Genomic DNA, 18345 nt, shown 5'->3' on the forward strand with positions numbered 1-18345 from the left:
GGCTTGATATGTTTTTGTTTCCTCATCTATCTACATGCAATACCCCATAATGACAAAGCAAAAATATGTTTTTATACATTTTTGCACATTTGTTAAAAATAAAAAACGGAAATATCACATTAACATAAGTATTCATACCAGTACTTTGTTGAAGCACCTTTGGCAGCGATTACAACCTCGAGTCTTCTTGGGTATGATGCTACAAGCTTGGCACGCCTGTATTTGGGGAGGTTCTCCCCTTCTTCTCCGCAGATCCTCTCAGGCTCTGTCAGGTTGGATGGGGAGAGTCGCTGCACAGCTATTTTCAGGTCTCTCCAGAGATGTTCGATTAGGTTCAATTCCGGGCTCTGGCTGGGCCACTCAAGGACATTCAGAGACTTGTCCCGAAGCCACTCCTGAGTTTTCTTGGCTGTGTGCTTAAGGTAGTTGTCCTGTTGGAAGGTGAACCTTCGCTCCAGTCTGAGGTCCTGAGCACTCTGGAGCAAGTTTTCATCAAGGTTCTCTCTGTACTTTGCTCTGTTCATCTTTCCGTTCATCCTTACTAGTCTCCCAGTCCCTACCGCTGAAAAACATCCCCACAGCATGATGCTTCTACCACTATGCTTCACCGTAGGGATGGTGACAGGTTTACTCCAGACATGACGCTTGACATTTAGGCCAAATAGTTCAATCTTGGTTTCATCAGACCAGAGAATCTTGTTTCTCTTGGTTTGAGAGTCCTTTAAGTGCCTTTGGCACACTCCAAATGGGCTATCAAGGATGATGAATGTAAACAGGATGCACCGAAGCTCAATTTCGAGTCTCATAGCAAATGGTCTGAATATTTATGTAAATAAGTGATTTCTGTTTTTTTTTTAATACATTTGCAAACATTACTAAAAACCTGTTTTTGTTTTGTCTTTATGGGTTATTGTTTGTAGATTGCTAAGGAAAATATAATTAAATTCATTTTAGAATAAGGCTGTAACATAACAAAATGTGGAAAAGGGAAATGCTCTGCACAAGTATGTTTAATGATATTTAAGCAGTAATACATGACTGTTGTGAGTGTGGTGCCATACCTTTAGATCCCGGGTGCAGCAGAGCTGAAACGCTAAAGATGTTTTTGCTGAAGATGTCAGTGGAAGCGATCTTGACCACGCTCTGGTTGTTCTCCAGACAGCGGTAATGCTGGAATGTATCCCAGGCACTGTTGGTGGCCACTTCACCTCCCTCAAAACCAGTGAAGATCTCCAGGTTCTTACAGTGGGGCATCAGCACATTCAGCACAATCAGCACAATGCATGATATTTACAAAAGTCTCAGTTGTGTCTAAGTGTTTAACAGTGTGTGTGGGGGGGAACTAGAACAGCACGACTACTCAAAATTGCAATATTGGCATTTGCAATATCCATATCGCAAGAGGATGCCATATTTTGAAACGCCACTTAGCCATCTATAATGCCCTTTTTTTACTTTTGATTTATTGCTTGAGTTGACGGAGTTCTCTCTCCGTCTCTCCTCCAGTGGTCGCTTTCCAATCCAAAATACACCAGGCCCTGTCACTCAAGCAGGCACTTCCTCGTGCTTGAGATTCATTCTGCATGCACTGACCAAACAGCAAGCAGTCAACAAATTTTTCCAAACAAGAACAACGCAGCTTTCCACTTTTCTTCTTAATTAATATAAATCTACATTTTCTGTACTATACTATTTGTTTGTGTAACTTGCTCTCGGAAGAATGCTAGTTAGTTGATTTTAGCAAGCAGCAAATGTGCCTAAAATATGTGGGTTAGCCCTTAATACTAATCGCTAGCTAGCTAATCCACAGAGATAGGACAAAACTTGTAACCAAACGTTTGCTCTAATAAATGCCATTAACAGTGGTGGAGTAAATCAGCATTGTTTGTGCAACAGCTTGTTCTTAATCAGAGAGAATATTCTAAAATCTTTGTCTGAATGTACCCATCTATTTAAATCTAATTAGGGTCCCATGGGAAACACTGACCAACACTTTGGCTCCTACTCTGTCACAACCATCCCTCCCTTACATTTTCATTCCTTGTCACAAAACTGCATTCCAAGTGCCCACTCTATTCCAACTATAAAATCATAATAATCATTCCATTTCTATGATTCCAACAGTTGAACAAAATGTTTTGATCTGTAATCACAAGTAACATCACAATCACAATATTTGGTAGAAAAATCTCAATTAAATTATTTTCCCATATCGTTCAGCCCTTCTGGGAACTAACCAAGTCGATGAGTGTGTATGGGGACTGGACATCACTAAGTGCAGAGTAGAGGGGCAAGCTCAGGCGAACAGTGTAGTTCATTCCTGCCTCAATGCTGGTCTTGGGATATCTGAGCAGACGAGAGAGAGATGGATGTCACAAAACACTACACTAAATCACACACAAGAAAAGGGTGTGCAAACAAAAATAGGCATAATTACAGGGTGTATACAGTCTCAGTCCCATATACACAAAACGTACATCACATACTACACACACAGTGGCACACACTTGCATTACTTACTCTCTCACACACAACAGACATACACAGAGAGAGAAACTAGGTGTGTGTTTACTGTGATCCAGGGTGGAAGAATATCATTTCGTTGTCATCTTCAGGCATGGTGTTGGCACAGCGGCTGTTTGTTGAGATCACACTGGGACGCATCACTGTCATCGACACCTCCTCCCACTGGTCCTGTCATATGTGTGCATACTGGTAGCGATGTCAGGTGCAGGAGAGCAGAGATTTGTGAACAGGCGCACACTTTATTTAGGCAAAAGTGCAAAATTCGCAAAACAGTCACAAGAATTATGTTTAACAATAAACATCTTTGTGAAAAATAACACGGAAAAAACAATCCAGTCTGGCGCGTCAACAATACACACATAACACAAACAATCATACACAAAGACATGATGGGGAACAGAGGAATAAATACATGTAGATTGATTGGGGAATGAAAACCAGGTGTGCAGGGAACAAGACAAAACAAATGGATACATGAAATATGGCGATGTCTGGAAAGCCGGTGATGTCAACCGCCAAACGTAGCCCGAACAAGGAGAGGAGCCAACTTCGGCGGAAGTTGTGACAGGTCCGGTAACTACGCCAACACAACAGGTTCATAGACATTGGAGTTTGATACCCCTGGTCAGGACTTCCCTGTGAAAGGTGGAAGGAAACATATTTGCTGATTTGTGTAAGGCACAAGATGAGTTAGGGAACACCCATGACCCCAAAATCCTTGGAAGAAAGTTATGTCAAGGTCAAAGGTGACTCACAGGTCCAAACTCGGCATCCTCTGCCTCATAGGTGTAGTGATCCAGGGCAATGAACTAGACTAGACCTTGTCAGACATGTTTTCTACACACACCCTGATCTGTCTCCTGGGAAAACAACTGCAGTGAGAGACAGTAAAAATATGATGTCAGGAAATGACACATTTTAACATGTTAGTATTGCATTCAAGGTAACAGTCCATTTAAAGACTGCTGCTGTATCAAAAGAGGCAACTATGGATAATAATTTAGCCAAATAAGTGATAACATACTATGCCGGATTGAGGCGAGCTGTACGAATCCATGTCACTCGTCAGTCAGTATGGTTCAGTATTTAACAGCTTGCTGTCAATTAATACCCAACCCTCGTCGTAGAGAGCTATCCTCCTGTAGGTTTTCACTTCATCCCTTACCTAACCTACTTCTACACATTCAGTGTTGGTCCATCCTCTGTATAGAACCATATTTCTAACCAAATAAACAACGGTTAGACAAAGTCAATAACATGTCATCCTCTCTGCTTGATAAATGTCACAATAACTATGCCTCCATACAGCAACAAAGCAATTAGAGGAACTCTCAATACCACTAATGACTAAGTTACGGGGTGATTGATAGAAATCATGGTTACCTGCAGAAAGTGCGTAGAGAGCCAGGGTACATGGAACAGAGTGGACTCCTGTACCTCCTATTTATGTGAGACAAGCAGAGAACAACTTCCCCACCACATACTACAAGTGGGCCTGCATGGAGAGAGAGATGGAGAGAGAGAAGATGGTTGGAGGTCATTCTCATACATTGTAACTGCAACAAAAATGCCTGATTAAAAGTAATCAAATGTGTATTTCAAATAGACTGTATCTCAAAGTATGCAATTAGACCTTTACAATGTTGGCTGTTTAGTTCGGAGTTTGATCTCTCACGGCTCCCTCTCACCCCTTCTCAATCAAGGGCCTCTTCCCCAGTGAGGGTCTTCCCTGTCTGTTCTCCCCTGCCTCTCCCTCCCCCACCACTCCCTCCCAATCATGCTAGTCTTCCAATACCTCCTTCTCTACTAACCCCTTGTTGACTTAGCCAGGTAGCTACAATAATCTTGGTTAAACCAAAGATACTGGGAACTTTTATATGTGGGTAAACATTAGATAGATAACTAGCTAACTAGCTAGCTGCTACAGTAGCTTACTTAACCTACATAGCTTGCCTAATGAATAACCTGCTTTTGATTAGGCATGATAGGTTAGTTGATTAGTTGGTTGATTAGGTTCTTTACTGAAAAACTATTGAGCATACCTTTTTATCATTGGTCATCATCCCTACTTCACCACCATCACCTTGCATTTCACAGTCAAAATCCTGTAGATAACACAGCCACAAAGTCAAAATTGTCTGCATCATAAAAATTTGGGAAAACAAAAATGTGCTTGTTGGTCTTAATTTAATGTTAGGGAAAGGCATACGGATAGCAGTGTGGTTAAGGTTAGGGTTAGGTTTAAAACCAGAGTTTAAGAAGATAAAAAGTTTAAATACAGTGCCTTGCGAAAGTATTTGGCCCCCTTGAACTTTGCAACCTTTTTCCACATTTCAGGCTTCAAACATAAAGATATAAAACTGTATTTTTTTGTGAAGAATCAACAACAAGTGGGACACAATCATGAAGTGGAACGACATTTATTGGATATTTCAAACTTTTTTAACAAATCAAAAACTGAAAAATTGGGCGTGCAAAATTATTCAGCCCCTTTACTTTCAGTGCAGCAAACTCTCTCCAGAAGTTCAGTGAGGATCTCTGAATGATCCAATGTTGACCTAAATGACTAATGATGATAAATACAATCCACCTGTGTGTAATCAAGTCTCCGTATAAATGCACCTGCACTGCGATAGTCTCAGAGGTCCGTTAAAAGCGCAGAGAGCATCATGAAGAACAAGGAACACACCAGGCAGGTCCGAGATACTGTTGTGAAGAAGTTTAAAGCCGGATTTGGATACAAAAAGATTTCCCAAGCTTTAAACATCCCAAGGAGCACTGTGCAAGCGATAATATTGAAATGGAAGGAGTATCAGACCACTGCAAATCTACCAAGACCTGGCCGTCCCTCTAAACTTTCAGCTCATACAAGGAGAAGACTGATCAGAGATGCAGCCAAGAGGCCCATGATCACTCTGGGTGAACTGCAGAGATCTACAGCTGAGGTGGGAGACTCTGTCCATAGGACAACAATCAGTCGTATATTGCACAAATCTGGCCTTTATGGAAGAGTGGCAAGAAAAAAGCAATTTCTTAAAGATATCCATAAAAAGTGTTGTTTAAAGTTTGCCACAAGCCACCTGGGAGACACACCAAACATGTGGAAGAAGGTGCTCTGGTCAGATGAAACCAAAATTGAACTTTTTGGCAACAATGCAAGACGTTATGTTTGGCGTAAAAGCAACACAGCTCATCACCCTGAACACACCATCCCCACTGTCAAACATGGTGGTGGCAGCATCATGGTTTGGGCCTGCTTTTCTTCAGCAGGGACAGGGAAGATGGTTAAAATTGATGGGAAGATGGATGGAGCCAAATACAGGACCATTCTGGAAGAAAACCTGATGGAGTCTGCAAAAGACCTGAGACTGGGACGGAGATTTGTCTTCCAACAAGACAATGATCCAAAACATAAAGCAAAATCTACAATGGAATGGTTCAAAAATAAACATATCCAGGTGTTAGAATGGCCAAGTCAAAGTCCAGACCTGAATCCAATCGAGAATCTGTGGAAAGAACTGAAAACTGCTGTTCACAAATGCTCTCCATCCAACCTCACTGAGCTCGAGCTGTTTTTCAAGGAGGAATGGGAAAAAATTTCAGTCTCTCGATGTGCAAAACTGATAGAGACATACCCCAAGCGACTTACAGCTGTAATCGCAGCAAAAGGTGGCGCTACAAAGTATTAACTTAAGGGGGCTGAATAATTTTGCACGCCCAATTTTTCAGTTTTTGATTTGTTAAAAAAGTTTGAAATATCCAACAAATGTCGTTCCACTTCATCATTGTGTCCCACTTGTTGTTGATTCTTCACAAAAAAATACAGTTTTATATCTTTATGTTTCAAGCCTGAAATGTGGCAAAAGGTCGCAAAGTTCAAGGGGGCCGAATACTTTCGCAAGGCACTGTTGGTGGGGTTTAGCCATAATAATTCTGACTTTGTGCAAAATAAAACAAAATCTCTGCTTTTGAATTAATATTTTGCTTGCCGCAATGATATTCTGCTTTCTCAAAGTCACAATGCAACTCTAGTTTAATCTGCATGCCCCTGCTGCCTGTGTGCTTGCAGGACCCATCCTCTGCTCGCTCGGCAACATTCTGCGCTCCCGACTGGTCTGTGCACTCATGGTACTCATCCTCTGCTTGCGGGAACCATCCTCTGCGATCTTGACTCAGTGTTTGCTTGCTCAATGATGTTTCATCTTGATCGACAGCGCCATCTCATACGCTGATTTGATGCCATACACCTTGGTGGTACATGCACTTTCTCACTGTCTCACTGTCTCACTGCGTGTGTGTGTGTGTGTGTGTGTGTGTGTGTGTGTGCGTGCGTGCGTGCGTGCGTGCGTATTATGGAAAACTGCAGTCTGTAAAAGAGCTTCTTTGTGTGGGTGGGTCTAGTTTTGCAGGAAACAGTGCATGAGATTTCTCTGGTGAAATGTTCCTGATCAAATCAAATCCAATTTATTTATATAGCCCTTCTTACATCAGCTAATATATCAAAGTGCTGTACAGAAACTGAGCCTAAAACCCCAAACAGCAAGCAATGCAGGTGTAGAAGCACAGGGGCTAGGAAAGGCCAAAACCTAGGAAGAAACCTAGAGAGGAACCAGGATATGCGGGGTGGCCATTCCTCTTTTGGCTGTGCCAGGTGGAGATTATAACAGAACATGGCCAAGATGTCCAAATGTTCATAAATTACCAGCATGGTCAAATAATAATAATCACAGTAGTTGTCGAGGGTGCAACAAGTCAGCACCTCAGAAGTAAATGTCAGTTGGCTTTTCATAGCCGATCATTGAGAGGATTTCTACCGCTCCTGCTGTCTCTAGAGAGTTGAAAACAGCAGGTCTGGGGCAGGTAGCACGTCCGGTGAACAGGTCAGGGTTCCATAGCCGCAGGCAGAACAGTTGAAACTGGAGCAGCAGCACGGCCAGGTGGACTGGGGACAGCAAGGAGTCATCGTGCCAGGTAGCCCTGAGGCATTGTCCTAGGGCTCAGGTCCTCCGAGACAGAGAAAGAAAGAAAGAAAGAAAGAAAGAAAGAAAGAAAGAAAGAAAGAAAGAAAGAAAGAAAGAAAGAAAGAAAGAAAAGGAGAGAATTAGAGAGAGCATACTTAAATTCACACAGGATAAGACAGGAGAAATACTACAGATATAACAGACTGACCCTAGCCCCCCGACACATAAAATACTTATCACTTTCCCTGAGTCTTCCTACCTTCTCCACCTGACCTCCATACCTTTATGCATCCCCAAAGGAGGAAAGGGACAATTATCCTCTCACAAGATTGCAGAACTTCAAACTAACACGTGATAAGGGGATGGGATGTTGGGAAAAAAAGAGCTTTGGGAGAGGTTTCCATTCAGGGTATGTGTGTTCACTTTGACATGCCTTGCTTGTTAGTTCAATAGAACTGCTGGAGGTTTTGAAACTCCTACTTGTGCTTTTACTGAAGCAGAGTCCTGTGGCAACAGAATCTTGTCTCAAATCAAATAAAATCTAATTGTTTTAGTCACATGTGCCGAATACAACACAGTGACATTACAGTGAAATGCTTACTTACGAGCCCCCAACCAACAGTGCCGTTTCAAAAAATACGGACAAGAATAAGAGATAAAAGTAACAAGTAATTAAAGAGCAGCAGTAAAAAATAACAATGTATACAGGGGAGTGCCGGTAATGAGTCAATGTGCTAGTTGATGTAGTATGTACATGTAGGTAGAGTTAATTAAAGTGACTATGCATAGATTACATCAGAGAGTGGCAGTGGGGTGGAGGGGGGGGGGGGGGGTGCAAATAGTCTGGATATTAATTTGACTAGATGTTCAGGAGTCTTATGGCTTGGGGTAGGAACTGTTTAGAAGCCTCTTGGACCTAGACTTGGCGCTCCGATACCGCTTTCCGTGTGGTAACAGTGAGAACAGTCTATGAATAAGGTGGCTGGAGTCTTTGACAATTTTTAGGGCCTTCCTCTGACACCGCCTGGTATAGAAGTCCTGAATGGCAGGAAGCTTGGCCCCAGTGACGTACTGGGCCATTCGCATTACCCTCAGTAGTGCCTTGCGGTCAGAGGCCGAGCAGTTGCCATACCAGGCAGTGTTGGTGCGATGGTGCAGCATCTCATCTAAGTGATACTTATTGCATTGTAGGCTGACTTGCACAATGTTTTCGTTTGCTTGTCATGACAGGAGCTGTCCTTTTTTCTGGTGCTGAAAAGCATTCACTGGTGCCTTTGAGAGTGCCATTCAACTTTCAGTCATTCGTCTCAGAACACTATATAAACTTTCGTTAAAATTGTGTTTGATATCATCATGTTATATTAGTCGCTTTACTTATGTAGTAAATAAATGTTAGTTGTTGTTATTTCACTCATTTTTTCTTCGTGTGGTTTTGTTTGTCTCTCCACCTCAAAGGAACAAAGTGATCTAATTTATTAAATATCATGTAGCCATTGCGCTGGCGCAGACAGAGCGAGCCTAGTCAAATGCGACTTGGACAGGGCCCTCCGCAGGCAACGATAGCCTTCATAACATTACATACACAGAACAGAAAGATGCCAGGCTGATTCCGTAATCATGTTTAAACTGCAGGCGAAGACTCATGTGAAACAATACAATAAGCCAAGTCATCTTCCCTGGTTTAACATTCGCTTTTCCCTTGTACCCCCATGAGAGGTAGAGAAAAATATAAAATAGTTTATTTCCCCTATGAGTTTTATCTACAGCTGTGTTTATATTTTTATATTGTCCCTCAATCGTTCTCATAATCAATGCAATACTCCTTCTGTCGTTGACGAGTCGTACAATTTCTTGATCAATATAGCATTTCAGAACGTCCTCTCTTATCTCTCTTCATGCATGATCGATATCCCTAAACAAAATACTCAGGCTTTCACGTGAGGGTAAGAAACTTGCATTGCGCCTCTGCCGTGGTTCTTTGAATCCAGATGTTCGATTTTCGTCCTGTTATTATTCCTTCTTCATTGGCAATTCTTCACAGCGTCCAAAATCTAAGTAATGCTGATAAAATAATTGGTGGTCCGTGTAGGTTCTCCTCTCGAACATTGGGGCGTCATCCGCGCCGGTGTCTACTCGAGCCGAGTCCACCTGTAAAACACCTCCGGAGCGTGAAAACTACTCTGCCACGGTCACATGGTGGGGAGGCAGCCTCGAGTGCGACGATTGGAAATCTGGAGATACGTTCATCTGTGATTGGGGCCCGGAGGGAGGAGTCTGCTGAAAAGGAGCGGGCGGGAGCATAGCGCGTCCGAGCCTTTGTGTTTCAGCTCTAATATCTCACATATCAATAATTCAACGCGCAAGAAGAAGACCCCGCGCTATGTATTCATCTGCGCTTCAACTCGACAAGGGCCTCGTACCGCTCTCGACTGGTTATTCGATTACGGAGTGACAAGAAGGCGCGGGGAGGCTTGAGCCGAGAGGGGGGAAAAAAGTTAACAGTGGGAACGACTGTGTAAAGGGGGACTCTTCATTAAAAAATAAAAAATAAACAGGTAAACCAAATCTGTCTTTGACCTTTTCCAATACTTAGAGAAACACACAAGAGGTTTAATTCAAGAAGCGAAAAGGATTTGGTCATTTTAATTGGCTGAATTTTGCGGAAGAGAAGAAGTACTATATTATCTATCGGATAAATCAGAAAAGTATCCCTTTATTTGTGCGGGATACAGCAACGAAGTGCATAGGGAAATTGCCGTAATGTTGACGCTCCTACTGGGTGCAGTGTGGCTAGTGACTCTAGTGAACGCTCAAAACGAGACGGAACCCATCGTACTCGAGGGGAAATGTCTGGTTGTTTGCGATTCCAACCCAACTTCGGATCCCACCGGGACTGCGCTCGGGATATCGGTGCGCTCCGGGAGCGCCAAAGTGGCTTTTTCCGCGGTGAGAAACACAAACCACGAGCCCTCTGAGATGAGTAACCGGACTATGGTCATCTACTTTGACCAGGTAACTTTCACTGAACTGTCTGTCTGCTATATCATACTGTATCTGTACCTTGGTCATGGAGAGCGAGTGTCTGGAGGGGATTGGATGACTGTTGTAAATCTATTTAAAAAAAAGCTCACTGGCTATTCTATTCGTGAGGTGGAGAATGGAGGCTCGCTGTTTTAGATATATATATATATATATATATATATATATATATATATATATATATTAGATGTATAGATAAAGACAGTTGAAAGTAGTAAGCCTTTGAATATTTAAGTTCATTTTGATGATATGAAATGAAGTCTGACATCTCTCCAAATAATGTAATACCATGTCATGAGGGTGAAGTATTAATCCATGCTACTCCATATCTCAAAAGGTTAATCGCCGCCAAATGGCTATTCAATTAAATTAAATGTTTCTGCTTGGGCGGATTTGGATCTCACAAAATGAGTCATTTGAGCCTCAAAACTTAATCGATGGATTAATTCCAAAAATGATTAACTTGGTTTCTGTAATTGTTTTAATTTGAAACTAACAAAGTTATAGTCAAATGCCATCTGCGCTACAACATATCAGGCTGCATTCCGTGATTTCCTTTTAATTTTGTAATTGAAAGACATTATAAAGCATTTATACTATGACAACGACGAGTGTCTTTGATGTTGTTGTGTCTTTTCCCTTTTTACATTCTTTCTCTCTTCCCCAGATACTTGTAAACGTTGGTAAGAATTTCGACGAGGAAAGGAGCAATTTCATCGCCCCGCGCAAAGGGATTTACAGTTTTAATTTCCACGTGGTGAAAGTGTATAATCGCCAAACGATCCAGGTCAGTCCACTGTAAGCCTACAAATAATGAATACTTTATTTAATATGTGCGTGCGTGTGTGTGTGCGTCACGCACGCACACCCGCTGGTAGACCTCATAAAAGTTGAATACACTAGCACATTCAAAAACGATTCCCCTATAAATATTTTGTAGATTTGTGAGATGTCATTCCCCAGAGAAAATGGTAGTTTGCAGATGAAAGTCAGCCACTGCATCATAATTAATCGATAAACGTATGGAGCCATTTTGGCGCAGGAACAGCCAGTTAGCCAGTACAGTAGCTGCGGGTGCGGTTTCTGGACCTTGGACAGCGGCAGCGTAGAACTCCCTCTGTCCTGCTGCGTGACTTGGCGTCTGCATTTGACAGCAGGTGAAAAGTCTAAACAGGTCCAAATAGACCAAACCCAAACAGTTTCACATACACATAAACATATTTTGCCGCGCAAATCCATCGAGCAGCGACTCACAACTCATGTTCCCCATGCAAGAACTACAAATGGAGAAGCCTAATCCTTTGGTGCGCTAAATAAGCGAATACACTTGATCAGATGTAACCCTCTTTAAATAACATTTAACACAGACAACGTGGCTTTTAAAACCAGCCCCTCTTAATTAGATTGCATATTTCACTAATTAAACCCTGGTCTAATTATGCAGTGAAATCCACAGGGCTACAGTATTACATTCTCATATTCATCTCATATTGGAAGCTAAATTAATTAATTGAACACAAACCAGGCAAGCAAAAAGAAAAGGAAAAGCCCTGTAAAACCATATTCATCCATTATGTCATCGAGTCCAACTAACCATAAACAGAGGTACAAATTACAGACACCTGACTCATGCAACTAACTACAGTACACTAAAACATTTTTCACTGTTCATTATTTTGTCACAAAAGATATAATGACTTTAAGATAACAAATGTAGCATCCTCCATATATCTGGAAATCAAATAACAAAAAGGAGACGATTCACAGCGCAGTTCACTAGTCCAACAGCCACAACTGCTGTGTTAAAAACTCACACTGTTTGATTGCCTTAGAACCGTTTGTCATGTGGATACAGAGGGAGGGAAGAAGAGAGGGAGGGAAGACGAGAGGGAGGGAAGAAGAGAGGGAGGGAAGAAGAGAGAGAGAGAGAGAGAGAGAGAAAAATATATTTACATTGGTTGAGATAGAGATTGAAAATGTTCCAGTTTCTTTCTAGAAGGATGTGGACACAGGAGTGTCTTACAACTCCAGTGTTTTGCTATTGAAGGGGGAATACAGGCATTACCATCTTGAAACATCCATAAATATCTCACCTCCTCATAAGCATACACCATGGTCATTGAGTGTTACATATGAGCCCCAACTACAAAGTACTAAACCCTGAAAAAATCTATTACCCAACTAATCAATAACAGTAGTTTAGTATGAGTCCCTATACTAGTGATGGAATTTCAGGATTTGGGGCACTGGCCAGAGGGGCATGTAGACCACAGTTTTTACTAGCCTTGGTCCAAAATCTGTGCTAGTTGGGCACATTTTCTACTAGCCCAGTCTTAAAGGTACTTGGCTCGTGCTTGCAGACTTTAGCGGGCTAGCTTCATTTCATTTATGTAAGAGTAGGCAAACAGCCATTCAAACTGAGAGTGAGATATGAAGGCTACAGAACCTCACACTATACTGGATGGGGGCTCTTGAGACCATCCTCCACATGCATTAAAGGGAAATTTCACAATTCTTCAACTTCATATTAATAATCTCCAGCATGACCCCAACATCAACATCTGTGAAAATGGCACGTTTCTATGTTTTGTAGTAAAAAAAAAAGGCAGAAGAAGATAAGTGTTTCCATGACATCATCAACCAATTAGTAGACAGTTAGTAGGCAATTGGTAGGCAATGCCTACTCACAATTGGTCAAACTCACACGATGCACACCGATGATGTCATTGGAAACACTTATCTTCCTCAATCTTTTTTTACTACAAAACATAGAAACGTGCCATTTTCACAGATGTTGATGTTGGGGTGATGCTGGAGATTATTAATATGAAGTAGAAGTCTCCCTTTAAAAGAGAAGCTGATGTGAAGATTGCATAAGGTATTGAAATCATGTGAGCACATGAGTGTTTATTATGAGCCACCCTAACCGCTGTAAAAAAAGATGTGCATTTCTTTAGCACTTTTCTCCAATAGTCTCCCTTATGCAACTTTGATCAAGTAAAAAAAAAAAACTTTTTGAAGTGCACCATACTTTTAAAGATGACTTCTCTAAAAAAAAATGACATTTCTAAATATATCCTTGCTGTCAACTGGCCAGTCATTGTGTTTCCCTTCACCGAGTAGAGAGAAAGTGGTCTGTTGTCACGTCACTGCTGTCATCTGTCTGTTTGGACAGGAAATGATGTGTCATGAGAGGACAATGTCTTCTTTTTCATTACAGCTAAGTGCTGCATTAAACTGTGGGCGGAAACACACTCACCAAATATATATCTAAACCTTCTCTCTCTGGGCTTAATTGGGTGCTTACGCGTTAATGAATTCAGCAGCTCAATGGAATGCTGACACCATGCACCAGCCATTATGCCATTTACACATTACACTGTAATTTGCAGTGGCTGGCGTGATTGAGTGGTGGTGTTTTTGGGGAAGGGGTGGTGATTATCAGACTCACAGAGAACACTGAACAGGGCTCAGTCAGGCTGTGAGTTGGTACACGTGGTCTGTGTTCCTCACCCTCTCACCCTTTTTCCTAGCTTCCCCCTCATTACTCTGCTGAGAACAGGACCATCCTGCCACTGTTCTGTCACTAGTTCATTAGTTCCATACATCACTGCCACAGAAGAGGGATTTCCCCCAGTTTGACCATCCAGCTGATCGAGGTTCCCTCTCCCCTTCTCAGTGTGGGTGGGATGGTGCTGGGTGGGAGCTGAATGAGTCTCCCCTGGGCCCTGGCTGGGTGGGAGTGATGAATGTAGAGGCTTGGGCTTCCTCCAGTCCACCTCCCTGCTCACTGTGGACTCATTTAGCACACTGAACAGAGGCTGCTCTGTCCTGCCTCTCTTAGATGACATCTCTCTTGCTCTATCTCGCTCTATCTCGCTCTAAAACCTAGCACGTCTTAATCTTTCAGGCCTAAGATGAGTGTTTGGATCTCTTTTATGCACTCTTATTCATGATTTAGATGGTGTCTATTTGAATGTTAAGGGCATGTATCAGACAATGGGTGTTTTTACTCTTCTCTCTTAAACTCGGCACAAGGAGGGTGAACCGTGCATGAGTCTGAATGAGTGAAATTATGTAATGTTCATGTCTGTGTCCTCTGTGTTCTAGTATTGTGTGTGTGTGTGTGTGTGTGTGTGTGTGTGTGTGTGTGTGTGTGTGTGTGTGTGTGTGCGTGCGTGCGTGCGTGTGTGTGGAGCTGTGGGTGTATTTAACCATCTGTAACTGTAGTATATGTCCTCTCCTGTAGGTAAGCCTGATGCATAATGGATGGCCTGTGATCTCAGCCTTCGCTGGGGACCAGGATGTGACTCGCGAGGCTGCCAGTAACGGAGTGCTGATCCAAATGGAGAAGGGGGACCGAGCCTACCTCAAACTAGAGAGAGGAAACCTCATGGGGGGCTGGAAGTACTCCACATTCTCTGGGTTCCTGGTCTTCCCCATGTAGAAGAGAGGAGACTGGAGGGACTAATTCTTCTGAGCTCGGCTGCTTGGGAGACTGGAGACAGAGAGAGAGAGATGATGAAAGATATAGAAAGAGGGAGAAGAGGAGAGAAAAATATATGGGAGAGGAAGTTAAAGAGATGAGTAGGGTATAATTAGTTGGGCAGGCTCTCCAACACACTCACTCACTCCGCTGCCTGACTACAGCTCTGGACAGCCAAAACTTTTTTATCCTCAGAAATACTATCATTTAAAAACATTAAAGAGAGTAAAACCTAGAGGCCAAGTCCACCCCTTCCCCCGCTTCATCTCTTTCTGCATCTGCTTTGAGGAATGTGTCTATATTACCTACAGTGTCAGAGAGCTGCATCGACCATATTTCCACATTCTGTATGTCCATCCATCCCCATCCATTTTCTGTGACTCCATTTTTATTTGTTTTATGTCTGTGTACAATACATTTTCTACATCCCATCCACTTCTGTCATTTCAAGTCCAGACAGATACAGTACTGTACCATCAAGTCCTCATCACTCCCCACCCCATTTATTTATGTTTATTGATCCCCTGTTCAATATTCCTTCTCTCCTTTACTCCTCTCATGTTCTTTTATCCTCCCCTCTGCTGCTCTTCTTTCTAGCCTTCTCCACCCAGTAAGGATTGGTTTGTCATGATTGCTTTGTCATGATTGGATGATTGCTGAAACTCTAAAGACTCTTGCTGTATACTGGACATATATAAAATCTGAAAGTTTCTATATGATATAATATGTGATTAACAGAATCTGGTTGAATATCTGTGTTTCCGTATTTTAATGTTAAAACTTAGTGATTGTGTGTGGATTATGAGGCTGCCCTTAACTACTGATGCTTCTTGTTCTTGTTTCGGTCGAAATGTGGCTAAACTGAAACTATACCAGAAAAACTATAAAGGAATTTTATTCTGATTATTAACTGTAAAATACATGTGGATATTTAGAAGAGACATATCCTCCCTTTTATTTACCAATCAATCAATTTATCTATTGTTTTTTATTTGCATTTATCCAATAAAATATACGTGGTACTTTTATTTTTCTTAAACCTAATCCGAAACTCTCGATTAATTTGCTGAAACCTAGTTGGCATAACATATATGACCGTCTCTCTATCCATCTTCCAATGAATTCCAAAAATTTGGCTGGAGTAAGTGATGATCAAGATCTAATGTGTGTGCGTTTGTGTGCGTGCTCTTGAGAACCAAAGAACCACGTTGATGTTCTTTATGTGTGTATGGCGGTGTGTGTTGTTCCCAGTGACGTGCTGCCTGCCTGGCCCAAGATCCGTTGTAGAGAGAGAGATTCAGTCTGATGATTGGGGGCTTCCACCACTCTTCTCTTACTGCTGCTCACTCTCAAGACTTTAATGAGCTCCTGGGGGGAAATTAGTGCTGGTATAATAAGCTCTACTGCTTTATTCAAAGATCATGTTGTGTTCGTTTCTCCCATTTTCTCTTTTGCTCTCTTCATTCCCCTTTTCTCACACTTTCTACTTCCTAATGATAAACATTTAAAGAGAAGGGAATGGAATCTTGTCCATGTGGTTTGTTTTATGTCTTAATGATTACATAATCTTGTTTATCTAGGTATTTATGGGTAACCTTTTATTGTGACCTTTAAAAAAAATCTTTATCACCTATTAGTTTATGAATTTAGCTTGTGCGTACAGGGCTTTTGTTGCTGGGCGGTCAATCCAAGGTCTACTTCCTCTAACATAATTTGATTGAGGGAGATGGACTGAAATGAAATTGTCTACAGCATGTCACAGCCTAGCAAGCAGGGTGGTGGGGAGACAGCCAGGCTGGCACCCACCCTACCTCACCCTCTGCCCTCCCTCATCCTTTATCTCAATGTCAGGGAAACAGCTGACAGGGAAAATGAGGCCCATGTATGGAAATGTACCCAGATTTCCTGCTGGCCTCCACACTTTTCACGTAGTAATCTCATATCACAAGACAGGGGCAATGGAAGAAGAGATTCCGCCCTGCTTCATACACCCTACTCACCACATGACACTTACCCCCTCTCACCATGAGCCAGTTCACCCTTTTGCTTTCATATGTTTCACACGTGTATGTATGTATAGGCCTACCGTATGTGCTGTGCATTGTAAAAAATACATATATTTCATGGTGCAAAGTGGGTGAGGAAAGATTGTCATCAGAGATCTAGAATAGAGTGATCCATGGAGCGAGCTGAGAGGAGGGGAGGGGTGCATAACCTTTGGCTGTTTGGAAAGTTGATATTATTCTGACATGACTGACTGAATGTGCCATATGCACTGATTTTACTAGGCTGGTGGAGCGAGATGAACTGAGCGATGAGAGATAGGGTTAGAAAACTAGCTTCATTCGTTTACACGTAACTTATTCATTGCTTCATGTATAAATATTTCAGTGGATGTTCTGATTCTGTAACATGTAGTTTCAGTGTTGGCAGTGAAGCGTCAAAGAGGGCAGAAAAAGAGTGGAGAGTGGCAACCAGAGTGGCAGCCGTATCTAGTGGTAATAGTCTGGGAAGTGTGGTGGTAGTAGTCTGGGCAGTGTGGTGGTAGTAGTCTGGGAAGTGTGGTGGTAGTAGTCTGGGCAGTGTGGTGGTAGTAGTCTGGGCAGTGTGGTGGTAGTAGTCTGGGCAGTGTGGTGGTAGTAGTCTGGGCAGTGTGGTGGTAGTAGTCTGGGCAGGGAGGGAGGGAGATGCTCCTTTTCTGTTCGACCTACCATGGAACAGGTGGGGCTCACAGGGATAAAGTGATATGACATTTTTGTGTGGCAGAGACATTTGTGTGGTGTAAACTACATTTGTAGAGGTTAAGGAGATGCTTGTGATGGAGCTGTTGGTAAGGCCTGTAGTGGAGGTTAGGTCTACCAGAACTAGGGAAAGATCCTGTCCAGGTGCTGAATTACATTTTAAATTTTGTATAATATGTGTATTTACTCCTCCCACTCACTCTCTGTGTGTGTGTGTGTGTGTGTGTGTGTGTGTGTGTGTGTGTGTGTGTGTGTGTGTGTGTGTGTGTGTGTGTGTGTGTGTGTGTGTGTGTGTGTGTGTGTGTGTGTGTGTGTGTGTGTGTGTGTGTGTGTGAGGGTCAGTGATAGAGTAGCCAAGGTGCTGTCTGAGGATATGGGCTAATGATTATTTATCGTTTCGCATACACCAGCAGATGGGCACATTCCCGGTCCATTGACTGGAGTGATTCATGCGATCCATCTTTTCTGCTCTTGCAAAGTTCGAACGCGGCCCTAGAACGACGTCGGGGAAGAGCAGAGCCTTAAAGTAACAGGGATAGAACAGCCATACCGTAGCTCTCCTGTCCGTAGCTCTCGTCATTTGGAGAGCTAC

At 42.4% G+C, this 18345-nt stretch overlaps 1 protein-coding gene across 1 annotated transcript; it reads left to right on the plus strand.

Moving 5' to 3' along the window:
• Nucleotides 1–9644: 9644 nt before the first annotated feature.
• On the plus strand, nt 9645–16056 carry LOC110520069 (cerebellin-1). The gene is made up of 3 exons (XM_021597084.3): nt 9645–10499; nt 11194–11313; nt 14776–16056. The coding sequence occupies exons 1-3, from the start codon at nt 10248–10250 to the stop codon at nt 14971–14973; spliced, it is 570 nt and encodes a 189-aa protein (XP_021452759.1). The 5' UTR covers nt 9645–10247; the 3' UTR covers nt 14974–16056.
• Nucleotides 16057–18345: the final 2289 nt, after the last annotated feature.

Source organism: Oncorhynchus mykiss, chromosome 1 (assembly GCF_057628025.1).
Source record: "Oncorhynchus mykiss isolate SJ-2025 chromosome 1, ASM5762802v1, whole genome shotgun sequence".
In the NCBI taxonomy this organism is placed as follows: domain Eukaryota; kingdom Metazoa; phylum Chordata; class Actinopteri; order Salmoniformes; family Salmonidae; genus Oncorhynchus; species Oncorhynchus mykiss.

Excerpts from the sequence above, each read along its gene's own strand:
- LOC110520069 (XM_021597084.3), top strand. The coding sequence starts at position 10,248 with ATGTTGACGCTCCTACTGGGTGCAGTGTGGCTAGTGACTCTAGTGAAC. Across the intron at positions 10,500-11,193 it reads TGGTCATCTACTTTGACCAG|ATACTTGTAAACGTTGGTAA; the intron begins GTAACTTTCACT and ends TCTCTTCCCCAG. Across the intron at positions 11,314-14,775 it reads ATAATCGCCAAACGATCCAG|GTAAGCCTGATGCATAATGG; the intron begins GTCAGTCCACTG and ends CCTCTCCTGTAG.